At 46.0% G+C, this 18270-nt stretch overlaps 2 protein-coding genes across 2 annotated transcripts; both read left to right on the top strand.

Moving 5' to 3' along the window:
• The first annotated feature begins 1245 nt into the window (after positions 1–1245).
• DEFB108B (defensin beta 108B) lies at positions 1246–4776 on the top strand. Its single transcript, XM_054565847.1, has 2 exons — positions 1246–1303; positions 4610–4776. Exons 1-2 carry the CDS (start codon positions 1246–1248, stop codon positions 4774–4776), a joined length of 225 nt encoding a protein of 74 aa, XP_054421822.1.
• Positions 4777–16554: 11778 nt separating this feature from the next.
• On the top strand, positions 16555–17839 carry LOC129064712 (beta-defensin 130B-like). The gene is made up of 2 exons (XM_054565830.1): positions 16555–16612; positions 17658–17839. The coding sequence occupies exons 1-2, from the start codon at positions 16555–16557 to the stop codon at positions 17837–17839; spliced, it is 240 nt and encodes a 79-aa protein (XP_054421805.1).
• Positions 17840–18270: the final 431 nt, after the last annotated feature.

Genomic DNA, 18270 nt, shown 5'->3' with positions numbered 1-18270 from the left:
CCTCATTGGGCCTCTATTGCTGCAGTAGCCTTCTCCCAACTAGGTGCTCTATCAGTTTAGTTACTCACCCAGCCCAGTCCTTGAATATTCCTTATAAAACTAGAATCCAGTTTTGCATGGATTAAGGTGTGTTCCCCCACCCCCGTGCTGCCAATGTGCACATGCATGTGCACACAGACACAATAATGTTAACACTCATTAAAGCCAAATGCGACCTTTGTTCTAAGAGAACTTAAAATGCTCTAATTAGAGCTAGAAAGAAGCCAAAGGATGATCTAAGTTGATATCGTCCAATGACTATGCCAGAATAAATTTCAGAATAGCCACCTGGGACATGTGTTAGAAATGCAGACTTCCAGGTTCCCCTCCACCTGAGCAAACTAAATTTCCTGAAGTGGGTCTGGGTGTCTGCATTTTAAAGCCACTTTCCCAGTTGGTTTGCTGCACAGTTATGACTGAGAGTCCCCTGGTCTATGTGCTACTGGTATTCGAGGAGGTCAATTGTCTTGCTTGTGTCCAGACCTCCAGTGTGCAGCAAATCTAGAGATTTAAAGCTTAAATCCTGACCTGCTACCTCCTTGCTCAGTGGCATCTCGCTGCCCTGCATTTCCACACCCAAAGAGGAGGGTTTGAGAGGATATGACCACATGATTCAACGTTCTCCTCGGTTCCATGGAGCAAAGCATGATCCTAGCAATTAAAAAGCTCACTCTTTAGTCAGGGAGGTAAATGGATGTTCAGCAAACTAACATACCATATGGTAAACACTATACCATGAGCAGAGCTCCCTGGGCGTTGAGACCAGGATTGGAGGGTGATGATTAATTAGCAGGGCTAATAAAACCTGGGAAGTGTTCACTAATAAAATGTCTGGTCGCTAACTAAACTGGCTGTTTTCTCAACATAACGTGACTCATTGTAAGTTAATACAGACAGCTCTTTGTTCATAGACTTTAATCCATTGCCAGTGTGTTTGTAGCTTATGTTCCCATTTAACAAGGATTTCTGGCCATAACTGGACGCCCACATTCTCCTCATGAACTGAGTGTTCAACAAAACACGGATCCCCATGTCCTTATGAAGTCCATTGTGTGTCCATAGAACGCCTCTGTCCATGAGCACCCCTAATGAGGACAGAGGGCGCTTATCGCCCAGACAAAGACATTCCGCTGCTGGGAGAGAGCCGCAGACGGAAGTCTCCTCCGCCTCTGGGACGTGAAGCCAAGCTTTCTCCTCTCATCAACCATGAGGATTGCTGTCTACCTCTTTCCCATTCTCTTCTTTATGAGCCAAGTCCCACCAGGTAACTAGATAAATTTTGCGGAAGCCTTGGTAAGAGCAGGGCGCCTGGACCTCCAGGGAATCCCATACCTGTGCCCTGAAGAGGGGTCTCATATGAAATATGGAAGACGCATTGGCTGACGGCCTGGCAGCCACGTCTCATCAGGTCTCCGTAGCCGCTTTCAGATGACGTGAAGTTGGGGGTGTTTCAAGTGGCTGAAACCCTATTTGCTCCTTCTCTAGAAATAAATTTAATTAGGCAAGTTTACTAGCAGTTTCTAGATGTAGGTAACAAAAATAATGGTGCATTGTCCTACTAAATCTTGATCTAAAAAACAACCCTATCTACTTTCAGCAAAAGGTTTGCAGAGGCTGTTACCCTAAGATGCTGGCGTAAGAGCTACAGCAAAGCTCTAGAGGCCCAGGCGGAAGGGATTAGTGAGGGGGTCTCTTTAAAAGGTTTTCTTTGAGTCTATAAGAAATCTCCCAACTTGTTGTCCCTCCGTAATGTTGGTCCCCCAGGCTCGACTTGGCTCCGTGATGCTCCATCTCAACCCCTGGCCTGTCCTCCTACTTTTCAACACCTTGTCTTCTGAAGCAGAACTTGAACACAGGACAGAGGTGACCCTGCGGTAGAGTCCACGTCCCCTCGCTTTCACTCTAGGAGCTGACCAGACACCCAGAGTAGATCAGGAAATTTCCTACAACTCTAGGAAGTGTAGATCGAAGAGGAATAAGCAACTCAACTGCCCTACATTAAGCAGACTGTCTTTTTATCTCTTCCTGAGAATTCAGGGCCTCAGGGGATGGGAAGAAGTAGCAAAGTAGCCAGGGATTGTGTAAGTGTGGTCAGTCTGCTTACACTTGAGGGAATTGTTGATTGCTATGCTTTCTGTTTGAAAAAAGGACACGTCCCACAGGTCTCTACAGAAAGTACACTGGGGGACATGCCTATTCTCGGCGAATCCAGACTTCCCTAGCTCAGCCTGGGTTTTAAAGGGCTGCTTACTGCGAACTGGTAGCTAGTACTTCAGGTTTGGGGGGGTGGGAGTTGGGAGGGCGGAGGGGTTGCAGCTTGTGAGGCAAGTTTCTACTGTTTTCGGAGAACTAATCTGGAGGAAGTAGAGGGGGAGGCAGAGGCCGGGGGAGACTGGAGGTGGGAAAACAGTTCCTTTCTCAGATACATATTAATTAAGCATCACTGTGTGCCCTACTGGGAAGCAGCCTACAGAAAAAAAAGGTAGGATGACCCCTGACTTTCAAGTCATAGGCAGGCCCCCTTGGTTGCTATATAGTCCAGGGAGGAGTCAACAAGCCCCACCCACAACAGCATTAACATGGGATGAAGGAGAGGTTTCATAAATGAGAACTGTGGAGAACAAAACATGACCAAAAGGAAGCCCAAAGCCCAAAGCACCCCACGAGGAGGGAAAGACCTGTCCTCCACGCTTGCAGGCACTGAGCCTTAGAGGCCCTGACTGCAGGGCCGGCGTCGCAGGGAGAACCATGGCATTGGCTTGTGCTAAGGGTGTTCTAGGTGGTCTCCCCAAGGTTTCCAGGTGACCTTTGCCTTAGTAAAGGTCTGGGTGTGCACACATGCGTGCGTGTGCGTCTCTGCCTACGTGTGCAGTGTGCTGACCGCCCCTCACTCTACAAGGGTGTGGGCATGAGTGGCACAAACAGAAGGAAAATCCCCTTCAAGTGAGTTGGATTCCTATACGTGAGTAACAATTCTCCTTTAACAGAGCTCCTTTGTGATTTGAAAAGGAAATGCCACCTGCCACAAAATTGCACACGTAATTCCAAGATGTGTGCAGTACTGGTAAGAACAGACTTCCATGCCCACGTGTTAACAGGATGGAAAATAGCTCTATATAAACCAATGACTCCACCGTCTTTTGCTGTAATACCTACTATTACCTGCCGAGCCTGGAGCCAGGTTCTGGGATGTAGGTACAGAAAAGAATGAGGTGGGGTTCCTGCCCTCAAGGAATCCATCATCCAGGAGCAGGGTCAGGCGGGAAGGCAACCCTGTGGTAGAGCGCAGGAAGTCCCACAACAGAGCGACGGCCAAGCGTGATTTATAACGTGTCACAGGACGTGTCAGCGCTTCATCCTCTAACAGACCAATCTCAGATGACCCTTCTAGTGGCAACAGGCCAATTGCAGCCCAAGGCCGTGGGGGCTCTGTACGCACTAGCTGAGCCAGTTACAGGTAGAAGAAAGAGGTGCAGCCCGGGGAATGGAACACTCGGGTTCCAGTGATTTCTACATAATGCTCAACAATTACAGTGAACACTGATTAAAAAACAACTACAATATGCCCTTAGTATTATTACCCAATTCACATTTTAGGTAGAAATATGATGTTGCATATTTGGTCTCCATGTCCATTAACTGATTTCTTTGTGGACATCGATGAGTTGAATTCAGTGTAATGCATTGCAATGTCAGAGATGTTTGTTGGACGTATATGACACGCTAAGCTGTCCAGGAAGCGCTCTCGCATTGCACAGTAGAGAAACCCAGACGTGCTGGCTTTGACGCCTGTCTCACGGCCAGCAGGACCGTAAGCAGCTGCCATGGAGAAGGAATGCTTTGTCACGTAGGGGGACCACTCAGAATTAACCCGCTTTGGGAACTGAGCATCTCCGAGTGTGGAGCCCACCTCCAGGACAGTAATACTTTAGGCCCTACATGAAGTTGGAGTTGATGTTTTTAGGAGGTGTATTTGTTCTGCCCTCAAGAAGAACTAAGGCACGCGACGGTTTCCAGCACGGAGTCGCCACCTCAAAGACCACAGCCAGGGAGACAAGGCCTGTGTGAAGCACGAGGGTGGTGGGAAGGCTGACGTGGACACCACCCGCACACTCGGTGTGCAGCCACAGTGTCCCCTTCCCCAGGAAGATAGGGAGCCTCCCTCCCACTTCCATGCAGGTCTACATTTCAGTTCCACATAGGAAGACAGGAGCGGGAGAAAGGGAGACCGCGATTTCTTTAAAAAGCCAATTCCCTCTAGGGAATTGGCAGGACAGGACCGATTGCAAAGCCACATGGATCTTTTCTCGGTGTTAGGAGATGCTGAGGCGTAGGAAAGGCTGGGACGAGCCGGGGGGCGGGTAGCCCTAGGAGCATTGCCTGATTTTTGCCCAAAATCCAGATTTTTGTGTGAAAGCAGATTTTTTTTAAGTGTCGGCTTAAGGAATCAATCGATAACAAAAACAACAATCCACACAACATTGTTTCTGGACACTCTCCCACTCCATGTGAATCCATAGACATTCAGGGAGACTAATAAGCGGTTACAATGACTCTCCTCTCTGCACAGCCGAGGGCAGATTCAAGGACATCTGTGAGCGCCCCAATGGCTCCTGCCGATACTTCTGCATCGAAACAGAAATCCACGTTGGGCGATGTTTAAACGGCCGGCCGTGCTGCCTGCCGATGGGGCACCAGCCACACGTCGACCTCATGACACCCAGTGAGGAGGACTGAGGCCTTTTGGGAGTAGTTGGTTTGGATGGTTCTTTTCCTCCCTCTCAATCTCTCTTTCCTGCCATCTTTTCTTACACGGGGATTCTGACCGAGTCCTCAATAAATAACAAAGCAAATGCAGCAAACACAAAACCTACTTTACAAATCCGCGGGCTACATTTTCACTCCATTGCTGTTTGGTCGCCATCGCTCTGTCTGGTGTGAACGAGGCGGCGGTGGAGCTCCGGGCTGCGTGGGGACACGTTCACCATCCCCATCGTCTGTGCCTGGCCCTGGCACCCTCCACTGGGGACACTGCTGTCCGCCTGCAGTGGGGCTCCATCCCCAATGAGGGGCAGTCCACGAAACACCTGCACTCAGAGCTCCCCATGCCCATGACTTGGCCAGGAGCCTTCAGCACAGCGGGGCAGAGTCACCCCGGCAGAAAAGACCTGTGCTCCCTGGCCTTTCCAAAGGCGGTGCTTCGGGCCCCTGGCTGAGACCCAGGGAGCTGCTCCGGTTCCCACCTTTTGCTGGGCACAGCCACTTGCTTTCCCTGCCCCCCGGGAGACCACAGCAGGGCTGCGTTCCTTTCTGGAGACCGTCCCCTTCCTCCATGGTCATGACATTAATGGGGGGTCACTGCCATTCACCACCAGCAGCCAGGCTTTTACCATCTGTAATGCCAGCGATGGGCTTCACCCCTCACACTTCCTAACACTCGTGCCTGCCTCCCTCCTCCCGTTAGAACCCTGGGAGGATCGTGCATGTGTCTGGATAAGCCACGATAATCTCCTACTTTAAGAAGTAAATCTGACTTAAAACAAAGCAAACCTTGGCTCTGCTCCTGTCTCCTGCGTGTGCTGCTCTTCTCTGACTTCTAACAGCTTGGGGCTTCCTTTCATCAACCTTCACTGTCAGGATAGAATTCATTTGTAAGGATTTGCTAAACGCGTTATCTTAGAGGGCATTATGCTCAGTGAAATAAGTCAGGAAGAGAAAGACAAATACCTATGATTTCACTTATATGTGGAGTCTAAAAAAACCAAATAAGTGAAGCAACAAAACAGAAATAAACTCATTGAAACGGGGAACGAACTAATCGTTGCTGGATGGGAAACGTTTAGGGAGCTGTGGGGAAAAGTGGAAGGCATAAAGAAGCAGGAATTGGTAGTTACAAAAGTAGTCACGGGGATGTAAAGTACTGCATGAGGAATATCGTCAATGATATCGTAATAACTGGGGGTGGCGCCAGGTAGGCACTAGACCAGGGGAATCACTTCATAAGTTATATAAATGTCGAAACACTAGGCTATGCATCTGAAACTCACATAATATTGTATGTCAACTGTAACTGAAATATTAAAAAAATAAAAAAATTGCTCTACCTCTCCATCAAGAACATGGCCTTCCCGAGCAGCCCCAGCTCTGCCCCCATAACTTTCCTGTGGCCCCAAGACCTGGAGGAGGGCTGGTCATGCAGAAAACCTACACTGTCCTCTCAGGCCAACGTGTAAGGCAACGCGCGCTGGTATTGGGAGAGGGGACAGGGTCCGATCTGGCTCTGCCCCAGGCCCATGCACGTCGCTCCGGCTTCTCCCAGACTCACTCAAGCCGGCGGCAACCTGCGGACTGTCGAGTCAGACCCACGCCCTGAGCATTGTCCAAACAACTAGAAGGAAAGAAGAAAGAAACCTTGGATGCGGCTTAGATGCAGTCAACCAGAGCTCTCAGCTGGAGAGGCTTTTGTCCCCAGCACATAATTGGCAACGTGTGGAGACACTTTTGGCTGTGATCAGAAGGTGCTAGTGGATAGAGGCCAGGGATGCTACTAAACATCCTGCATGGGCAGGCGTGACCTTCAAGACAGAATTACCTGCCACATGTTGGCGGTGCTGCAGTTGGAAGACTCCGCTGCGGGCTAAGACAAGTGAGAAGAAGCAGATGGGGACAGTCCCTGGCCTCCAGGGCACCCCCCCAAGGAAGCCCGCCCCTCCCCTGCATGGGAGGGAGGCGTCCACACCCCGTGTCTTCTCTTTAACTCACCGACAGGCAGCATCTGAAAGTCACTCTTGGACAGTCTGGCATAATTGTTAACATTTTTAATCTCACATATTGTTTCTCTCTTGTTTTTGCTTCTCTACCTTTTTCAGGCCCTAACACTCTTCTGGCCCAATTAGCTTCGAGACTGATTACCCGAACTCACCTGGCTTAATTCTCTCCCAGTTCCACGGCCATTCGTGGAACAGTGTCCCTAGATTACGTCCCATCTGTCAAAGGAATCACAAATGAGCTTGCCACATACTCACCGAAAACATATACATGTCAAAAGTAGTTAAGACTGTACAGAAGGCTAAGTGAAACCATGGCACCGCCTTTCCCTGTTGGCACTGCATCCCAATTTCCCCCTTCTACACTCTGCCCCTGAGGGGCGTCGGGCCGGGACTGTATAAACTACATCTATTTCCCAGACTCCTTTGCCAAGGGGCTTGAGTTATGTTACGCCAAGTAATAGGCACTGGGGGGAGCTTGGAGTTTGGAGACAAGGGGAGGGCCTTCCTTCCTCATGCTTGTTCCTGTCACCATCGTCACAGCGCTGGCAGCTGTGGGGGCCCGTGCCCACCGTCCCAGGCTGCTCTACCCCAGGCCCCCTGTGCACAGGGCTGGACGCTGCCGCCTGCAGCTCCCCCCCGGGTCGCCTGCGCACGGCCTTCGAGCCTTCAGCACCCGTGGAACCAGTCCTGACCCAAATTCCCTTTATTCTGCCCCGGCGACAACGACGATGTCATCCTACAATCCATAAGACACGCGGCTGTCCTTGCTCTCGGGTAAGTGGGCAGGCTGTACATCGCCGCTCGCAGCTAAGAGATCGAGGAGGTGCAAAACACACGAAGGTGGACTCCGGAGAATCGAAAACGGTAGCTTGTAAGGCACAATCTAGAAGACATGTTCTACTCTAAACATGGTAAATGAGACCTACCATTCAATTCCTTTTTTCCACGGATCGTAAAGAACAGACCGCATGTCCGCTCTCCCCGGGCCTCAGTTATCCTAAGCAGAAATAGCACAGGCGGGCGTATTTGATCATAAAGCAATGTAAATGGAATTTAATAACAAGTGATAATTAAAATAAGCATAAAATAATTCAAAAACATTCTTAATAACTAGAAAGGCAATGATAAAGAAAATACTCATATTGTGTTACTGATCAGATAAGCTAACATTACCCCTGCCTAATAGGTAGGATTATTAGGTGAGAAAATGTAAAATATAAAATGTTATTCCCCTAAACAAATGAAGTCTGACAATGGCTGTGTCCTACAGTGTATCTACTTGAACATCATTTCCACGTTTTCCTCTCCTGTACTAACAACGCATCATCTTCCCCGCCAAAACACTCACAAACACCAAGTGGTTTTAGGGGAAATCAGGGGCAGAGCAAGGAACTCATTAAGACTGAGCATTAACCTAAAAGAGACTGGAATGCAAAAGCAATTGTTTTAACAATAAAAGACTGAGTTGCAAGATACGTTTTCTTTCTACATATGAAGAAATTTGCCTTGCTAAAAATATGCCTCAAAACATCTACCAGCATGAAGCATAATGATGAAATAAAAGAAGCTATTTCTAAAATAAGGATCTCCTATTAGCTTCCATTATTGAAAGTTGTTCTAGAAATTCTAGTCTCCAAAATTAATCAAAGGAAGGGAACAGAAATACATGAGAAAGTTAAAATGAGAAGAATTTATCCATGTTTGATCATGTTATTTTTGAACAAGGGGAAAGCGCACTGAAAATCTTTACGACCCACGGGGCGGCAGCTTCAGACATGGGTGCTGAGATCCCGCCTCCTGGCCCCGTCGGCCTGGGCCACCCTCTCGCCTGGAGTGTGGGGCGGACCCAGGGCCTTGCTCCTGGTGAACAGAATACGGCCACGAGGATGAGCCCTCCGCGACCCGGGGCTGGGTGTCAGATGACGGAGATTTCCCCCGTTGCCACAGCAGCAGAGGCCGCGCTGACAGGCACCCTCCGGAGGGGCTGCCTCAGTGAGGAGCTGAGTGGGCCCCCCCTCCTGGGAGGTGACTGAATTCTGCCCAGCACCACGCGAGCCCATCGGGACACCTGATCTCCAGCAACTCGGAGATAATAAAAGTGGTTTTAGGCCAAGAAAATGCAACAAAAAGTTGTTCTGTTTGGGGGTAATTCACTATGCGGCAATTGGTAACCAATATATAGACTGAATCAAGGAAGGTAAGTAGTTTAAAATGAACATTGAAAATCAAACTAACACCAGCCAGGACCCACGATGTGAACTTGACCTAATTACAAGATGCAGGACGACTGGGGTGATAGTGGATGGGTTAGTTCTAACATTTAACGCAGTAGATTTTTATCCCGACAGTGCCATTTAGGTGAAGGCAAAGTACAATGGGCGACACTGGGACAAGCTTTCTAAAGTGCATAGCTATGATTAATTTTCAGCAGTAAAATTCCAAGACTTTAATTTTCTCCTTGTCTGTGTTTTCTACATTTTCCATAATGCCAGGTTTTAATTAAAATATAAACACTTACGAAAAATAATAAAAATCTACCTTAAAAGGCCACTAGGTCTAAACAGAAGTTGGAACGTGCCCTCTCCATTGTGGAGGTGCTATAAAGAGGAATTAATTACCGACCTCTTTTGGAGCGTCTTTTTTACCACCTTTTGATGAAACCTTTCCCGCCATCCTCATTATCCCGTCCCCATGGTTACCCCTTGGTAGAAAGAATCACTGACTCTTCGGGCTATCATGTCCTTTGCACGCAGACGTCACTGCAGGCATCCACTTATCTTTTCATTCACTGTCATCTGACTTGATGGAGCTGATGTGACCTCACTTTACAACACTGCTGGCCACACAATGAGCCATGAAGTACGGGCCGTGGTCACGCAGGCGTGTGCTGACCGTGGGTCACCCCGACTCCTGGGGAACAGCACCACCGACTTTGCTTCCTCATCCTCTGAGTTACCAGCACAGTGTGTGCTTTTGTGCCTGGAGATTTCCTGGGGGAGACTGAGCTCTTCTCTCTTTGTTAGGCTCTACTAACCAAGAACAAACCACAGGCCAGGGCAGTGTCATAAAAAGCTGGGGGCCTGCCATGCTCAGAGACTCTGGGCTCTGACCATTCTGATGTTTCTTCACTGGCCGGTCAACCATGAGGTGCCATGTGCTTCTCTCCACTCTCCTCTTTCTGACTCTCCTACCTCCAGGTAAGGTGGTGGCTGGTCCCTGGGGTCTGTGGATTAGAAAGCTCTCTGGCGGGTCAAACAAGACCTTGGCCTCAGTCTTATGGATTCAAAAACGTACTATCAGCAGCTTCAGCAGGACGTAACAGGGTAGGGTAGTTGTCCCTACTTTTGGTCTGCAATCCCTCGCCTCGCATTCTTCCTTAAATACACCCCCATGAGCACCCTCCTAGTCTCTCCCTCTGCTACTGAACTTGCTTTTGTCAACATCACCAAAACTCTCCACGTTGCTGGGCCTAACGGCCATTTCTCCAGTGGCCTTCTGTGGCCCATCATCGGCATTTGCACAGGTGGTCATCCTTCCTCTGAAGGCACTTTCCTCAGTTGGCTCCCAGGATGGCGCGCCCTTGATCCTCACCTGCCCCACTGGAGTTGCGTCCTCAGTTGTCTGTGCTGCCTTTGCTCCCATCACTCTTTACCCTGCACAGAGTCAAATCTCTGTTCTGGATCCTCTCCTCTTCTCTCTCCCTGTCCAGTCCTTGGGGCAGGCCTCATCCTTTTAAATTTTCCTCCTGGGTCTCTCTTTTGAACTCCAGATTCGCAATGCATATCTAATGGTGTAACCTACATCTCTATTTTGACATTTAATGTCCAAATTAATATATCCAAAATGAACTTCTGAATTTCCCCCCATGAACCTCCTCTGTGTAGCTTCCCCCCATCACAGCGTGCCAGGGCCAGCCTTCCGTGGAGCCTCGTTTGGCCCTTCCGCACCATCCATGCTCAGTAAACCTCCGTACCTGCACCCTAGAAGGTGTCTCTCGGGGCTCCTGTCCCATGACCAGCTTCGCAGAGCAGCTGCCTCAAACTCAGTGAAAGGCCAGAGTGTTCACAGAATTTCTCTCTTTTGTGGCTGACTAATTGTTATATATGCCACACTTTCTTCGTCCATCAACAGAGTCAACTTCTGTCTTGATGATGGACGAGTAGGTTGTCTCTCTGTCTTCGCTCTTACTGCAGTGAGAATGAGAATGCAGGTATCTGTTTGACGTAGTGATTTCTTCTCCTGGGTCATAAGATAGATCCTTTTATAAATTTTTGAGGAATCTCCATATTGTTTTCCACAGTGGCTGTGCCGGTCACATTCCACCATAAATGCACAGAGTCCCCTTTTCTCCACATCGTCACCAGTACTTGGTATCTCTTGTCTTTTTGATAATAGCCATTCTAACAGATGTGAGGTGATAGCTCGTTGTGGATTTGATTTGCCTTTCCATGAAGATTAGTGATGCTGAGCCCTTTTTATGTACTCACTGGCTGTCTGTATATCTTCTTTGGAAAAATGTCTATTCAAGTCTTCTGTCCATATTTTAAATGGATTATTTACTTTTTTGCTATTGAGTTGCATGGGTTCATTATATATTTGGATATTAACCTCTTCTCAGATATATGGTTTGCACATATTTTTTCCATTCTGTAGGTTTTGTTTTTAATTTTGTTGGTAATTTTATTTTCTGTGGAGATTTTTAGACGCAGCCACTCTTATTTTTTTTCTTTGTATGGCTTGTGCTTTTGGCATCATACCCAAAGATCATTGTCAAGACCAGAATTAAGGAAATCTTTTCCTATGTTTTATTCCACAGCATTTATGGCTTCAGGTCTTATGTTGAAACTTTATAATCCACGTCAACTTAATTTTTGTGAGTGGTGTAAAATGTGGGCCCAGTTTCATGGGTTTGCATGTGGATGCCCAGTTTTCGCAACACTCCATTTATTGAAGAGACTATCTTTTTTCTCATTGAGTACTCTTGGCTCTCTTGTCAAATATTAGTTTACCATATACATATAGGTTTATTTTGAGGCTCTCAATTCAGTTCCATCAGTCTACTATATCTGTTGTTATAGCAATACCGTCCTGTTTTGGTTAATATAGCTTTGGAATATAGCTTGACTTCAGGAGATGTGATGCCTTCAACGTTGTTCTGCTTTCTCAAGATTTCCTTGGCTATTTTTTTCTTTTTTTGTGGCACCATATGAATTTTAGGATTTTTTCCAATATGCTCCATCTACACAGGTCTTTCTGTTCTTCAAATAAACTGAGTCAGAAACATGAATATCTTTTTTGCTCTCATCATTCAGACCTCAAAAGCTACATCTTCCTCAGAGAGCCCCTGCTGTCCATTTTATCAGCTCCATCGCCCGGGCCTTTACTGGTCCGTTATCATGTTACTTTGTTCTAAAAACTTGCCACTTCCTAAAATTATCTTACCCATCTATTTTTGTAGTGTCATATTTTCTTTATTGAATATAAGTCCTGCAAGAATACAAAATATTTCTGCCATTTTCACTGTCCTATTATTAGTACAAAGAAAAATGCCTGGTGAACAGAAGACATTTAATAAATCTTTGTTGAAGATCTATAAAAAGGAGTAAATGAAGAAACAAGTTTATTTTAAGCATATATTTTGTCATCACCCTGTTGTTTTACTTTGCCATGTACCAAAGTTGTTTGTGAAGCATCCATTAGAGATGCCAAGAACTTACGAGAAGAAGAGAGAGGTTGTTAACACTCAGGCTGTTGGGTAAAAAGGAAAGACAGTGTCAGGTTTTTGCCAGACTTCAGCAGGCAATCTCCATCAAGGTATCAATGATGTCTTCCACAGAACTAAAGCAGATATTCCAAAAATTTATATGGAACCACAAGAGACCCCAAATAGACACAGAAATCTTGAGGAAGAAAAACAAAGTTAGTGGAATCATGCTACTTGACATCAAAATATACTATAAGGCCATAGTAATCAAAACAGCCTGATACTGGGATAAAAACAGGTATATAGATCAATGGAACAGAATAGAGAGCCCAGAGATAAACTCATGCCTGTATAGTCAATTAACATTTTACAGAGGAGGCAAAAACATACAATGGAGTAAAGATAGTCTATTCAATAAATGGTTTTGGGAAAACTGGACAACATGTATATTAAACAAAAACAAAAACAACAACTAGACCACCTTCTTACACCACACACAAGAATAAACTCAAAATGGATTGAAGATTTAATTGGTAGACTTGGAACCACAAAAATCTAGAATAAAACACAGGCAGTAAAATCGCAGCCATTTCTCCTAGCAAGGTATTTTTTAAAATATATCTCCTTGGCCAAGGGAAACAAAAGAAAAAATAAGCAAATAGGGCTACATCAAACTAAAAAGTTTTTGCACAGCCAAGGAAACCATAAACAAAATGAGAAGACAACACACTGAATGGGAGATATTCACTAATAATACATCTGATACGGAGTTAATAAAATTAATAACTTATAAAACTCAACCCCCCAAAAACGACTACTCCAATTAAAAATGGGCAAAGTACCTGAACAGACATTTCTCCAAGGAGAACAAATAGATGGCCAATACTTATATAAAGAGATGAATGGTTATCATCAACAAAAAAACAAGTATTGGTAAGAATGTGGAGAAAAGGGAACCCTCATGCACTGTTGGTAGGAATGGAGATCGGTGCAGCCGCTGTGCAAAGCTGTATGGAGTTGCCTCAAAAAATTAAAAATGCATCTGCCTGACAACTGAGCAATTCCACTTCGGTGACTATGTCCAAAGAAGGAAAAAGACGAATTTGAAAGAATAAATGCCCTCCTACATTCACTGCAGCATCACCAAGATTTGGAAGCAGCCCAAGTGTCCATCAAGAGATGAATGGATAAAACCAACTATGGTGCATTTACACACTGGAACGCTACTCAGGCATCAAAAAAGAAGGAAATCTTACCCCGTGCAACAACATGGATAGACCTGGAGAGTTTTATGCTAAGTGAAATAAGCCAGTGAGAGAAACACAAATACTATATGATCTCACTTACATGTGGAATCTAATGAACAAAATTAACTAACAAGCGAAACAGAGACAGACCCGTAGTCAGAGGGAAGGCTACAGCTGTCGGGAGGGAGGGTGATGGAGGGGTGCGGTGAAATCATTGAGAAAACGGTGAAGACTCACGGACATGGGCACGTGGACAACAACGTGCTGCTTGCCGGCGGGGGCGGGGGGCGGGGACAGGTTGGGGAGAGGTAGGGGAGGGTATAGAAGGGTGACTGGGTGATGGGAGGAGACTCGGCTTAGGGTGGCGGACACACAGTACAGGGCACAGATGACGTTTTGTGAATTGCGCCCCCGAAACCTCCATGGTGGTGTTAATCAGTGTCACTCCAGTTCACTGAATAAAAAGCAAGTAAGACCGTGGATGTGATGGAGCCACTGAGCAGAGCCTTTGTCCAGCTTGTTTTCTCTGCAGGGAAATGCTCGATCCAGAACCCTGTTCTTCTCACACTGAGAGTGGACTCACGTGTGCGCTAACTATCTCCCTGGTTCTGTTTCTCTGCAGCAAGAAGTGGTCTGGGTGCTGCTGAAGCCTTTTGTCTCAATCTGTCTGGCATTTGCAGAAAAGACATCTGCAAAGTGATAGAAGACACCATTGGCGCCTGCCGCAGACGGTGGAAATGCTGCCGAGCCTGGTGGGTGCTGCTGCCCATCCCCACGCCGGTCGTGTATTCCGATTACCAAGAGCCTCTGAAGCATAAATTGAAATGAATGAGGAGATGAAAGCATCCAAAGGAAAATTCTTTGCATCTAAGTACATTTGAATATGTATCTTCATGTAGTCCAGCTTTATTACCAACTTTCATTACTCTGGGTCAACAAGAATAAATACTGATTTAAAAAATCTACCCAGATGCTACCTCTTTGGGACTCATTTTCAGATCCAAACCATGTCTTATTCATTCATTCATTCATTTATTTATTTATTTAACAATATTTATTTCACAATCCATTTTAAAAAAATTTGTCACAGGAAAACCAAAGGATTAACAAAAAAAGTCACAAAGGTGAAAAGATAATTATACAAAACATAATTAACAGACACACAGAGAAAATGCACAGGCAAATTACACAGGAAATCCGGGAAATATCGGAAAGGGAAGAGATGTAGGTGAGGAAGGGGGAGGAAATTAGAAGAGGGAAGAGGAAGAATTTGGGATAATACACAGAGGAGATGACTGTATGGCTGATAACTAGAAAGAGACAAAAACTGGAAAGGAGAGAGGAGAGGTTGAAGATCAGCGGAGATGTATATAAGCACCCTGAAACAGAGAACCTCAGCTAACAAAGAGATGCTCAAGTGACTCCTATGAAAAAACACCGTGATCACTTAGATTCTCAATGCTTTACACCCCGAGACACATAATTCCTTCACAAATCTGGAACATCTTACTCTAACAATACATTGACCTCTTGGAAGAGCATGCTGTCAATATTCTTTATGAATAGTCGCTTGGATGCTTCATAACTTCTAATTTCAAGTTCATCTTCCTCCCTTGAAGTTCTCACTTTCCTTTCCTAATGTCACATCCCTCAAAGTAGTTCTTAGGTGTTTTAGTTTTCACCTGTGTACTATATTTTGACGATTAGAAAAATGGTGGGTTTTTTTTTGATGATTAAAAAATGTAGTGCAGACTTTTTCTTCCTATAATGCAATATTTATGAAGCCTTTTTATAAAGATTTTATTAATTTATTTTTAGAAATGGGGGAGGGAGGGAGAGAAACATTGATGTGAAAGAGAAACATCAATCGACATCAAAATAGAAGATATAAAAGTATATAAATTTTTTTCAAAAAAGCTGGTATCACATATTTAAGTTTATACATAAAAAAATGCATTTATATAAATGTCCGCTGTTAAGCCATTGAAGAGTAGAAAAATTAGCAATAATGACTTGTTTTTTAGTCCACTGACTCTTGGTCAGAGGCATTTCTTAAGCGTTCAATGCTTCGTTTTTATATGTGGGGTATGTTGGGAGGGTAGGGAGTCTCTACAAGCTGTAGACACACCCTCTTTTTTTTTAAATCCTGTTTCTTTGATTACAGTTGGCTAGACATTGAGTCTTTGGACAAGGGATGAGGAAACACTGGTGATGGAACTCTCTCACCGTCCTTGTCATGTGAGATGGTCACACGCAGGATCGACACAGATAAGACAATGTTAGTGTTCATGTGGAGTCAGCATGTTTGCCTTTCAGATGCTATTAAGAACATTGAACATACGTGACACTAGCCTCTCTTTTAAGGAATAATTTAAAAATAAAACTTCACTTAAAAAAATGGTCCTTGGACCACTCTCCTACCCGTGGCGCGGAAGAGAGCGAGCCGTGCGAGAGTTCCCCTCCGAGCCAGAGGACCTTTTGGTAACAAGGCCTTCATCCTCACAACCCCACTTCCTGGCCACTTCAAAAGATGGCTGGCCCAAGGCACTGGCCTCTGGGGGATTTGAGAGGCCATGGCCAAAGCGAAGGGTTGGCCACCTGGTTTCCTGTAATTAGGTTAATTTGTCACCAAAAGTAGAGTCTCCACAGTTTGGAGGTATTCCAACGGAAGCTGTTTTGTTTTCTTACTTGTTAAGCTTCACTGACCAAAAAGAACCCCAGTTCCTAGGAAATTAATAAAAGGCCCTGAGTTCCACTGTCCCTTGTCACTTACCTCTCTGCTGGGCAATCGACCATGAGACTCCAGTCCCTGCTTCCTGTGCTCCTCTTGTTTGTGACTATCATGCCAAAAGGTAAGATGGTGAGGACTCCCGGAGCTAGGTTTCTTAGGAGACCTACGGGTATGCCCGATTCTACCGTGGTCATCTGAACTCAGGCCCTAATGCGCAGCCTGTGGGAATTCAGAATTCCAACATGCTCTTCTTCCTGGGGACTTAGGAGGACAATAGCACAAAGCAGGACAAAGATTTCCATCCAGAGAACACAAGATCTGAGAGCTCTGTGATTAGAGAATGCAGTCCAAGTAGAGGGAGAGGTAAAGAAGCTTTGATGAGTGGTTTAAGGATTAGCATACAAACCGAGCAGCTGTTACCAGTCCCCACCCCTCAAACTCTAACTCTTCTCCTCTCTCCATCTTTGTCGTGTGGGATGGTTACACAAAGGATTGAAAAGAGGGTGAAAATATCAGCTGTTGGTTTAGACTTGGTTAGTAAGTGGGAGACACTGAGCTCATCGGTGAGGAATACTTATGAAGGGTAGAAGTTAGGTGCATAAGAGAGAACTGAACAAAAAGAGGGTTGTATCTTGTATCAAGTTACAAAAAAAAAAAAATAGGGAGCCAGGGAATTTGGAAAAAGCATAAGCAGAGGGATAAAGCTTCCAAGGCCAAGTTGTAAGCAAAAGACAAAATATGAAGCTATGAAATTAGGTAGAGTAGAAACTGAAGGGTTCATAGACTTTCCGAAAAAGGAGAGGAGAGCGTTGTATCAGGGCAGTTCAGCAGGTGGGAACCCTGCGCCCTACCCATTGCATACCCTGGACACCTCCTCCATCTCAGTGACAACAACAAATTGCCCTGCACATTTCGAAAGGTGCTTCCAGAGGGGACCCCTCTCCACAGGCTTCTAGAAGTCAGCCTGCCCTTACTCACACATGTTTGGTCCCACAGTTTTAGCCTTTTGCCCAAAGGCACGTCTTTTGTCTAAGCATCTGACCTTTTCCTGTAGATACAAGCCTCTCTTCTACGGCAACGCCATCTTTCTGTAGCTATGCTGCTTTATGTACATTGCCAAAATTTGATGGCGTCTTAACGGTGTTGTCAAATCTCTTCCTGCGCAGCAAGAACTGGCATTATCCCGGGGCTCAAACAGTGTGTCGTTTTGAAAGGCGTGTGCAAGGACGGAGGCTGCACCTCCACAGACGACACCATCGGGGTGTGCAACCAGGAGAAGAAGTGCTGTCGACGGTGGTGGGTGCTGTGGCCCTACCCGACACCAGCTCCCAGGTCAAAATCTCCTTAGAAGGAAGCAAACTGCAAGCCCTTCGACCTCCAAGACACACGGATGCACTGTGCAGATTCCCGGGGGACCCAGCTCGTCTTTCCTTCCCCGACGGGGAGCCACTGTCCTGGTCCCATGCACAGCGACCCCCGAGGAATGTCTTCTTGGTGCCCAGGCAAAGCCTCTAAGTGCCACAACCCTCAGCGAATAGCAGAGGAAGCTCCTGTCCTGAAGATATTTATACAAAACACAACTTTCTTGAGAAAGGATAGAGTAAAATTTTAAATGTGTAAAATAATAAAGGTGGGACATAGCAGAAGGCCGTGCTCGGTTATCTGAAGTGGAACACCGACCTCCTGTCTCACCCGACTCTAAACACAGATCATGGCATTCCCGCCTGGGAGACGTGGGTTGAGGATGGTCGGTCCCGGGGTCTGGGTACCAGCCAACCT

This window comes from Pteronotus mesoamericanus, unplaced genomic scaffold, assembly GCF_021234165.1.
Source record: "Pteronotus mesoamericanus isolate MK-2021 breed Mesoamerican mustached bat unplaced genomic scaffold, CSHL_Meso_final contig_169, whole genome shotgun sequence".
Lineage (NCBI taxonomy): Eukaryota > Metazoa > Chordata > Mammalia > Chiroptera > Mormoopidae > Pteronotus > Pteronotus mesoamericanus.
Note: the sequence above shows the minus strand (reverse complement) of the source record. Positions and strands in the feature narration are given on the sequence as shown.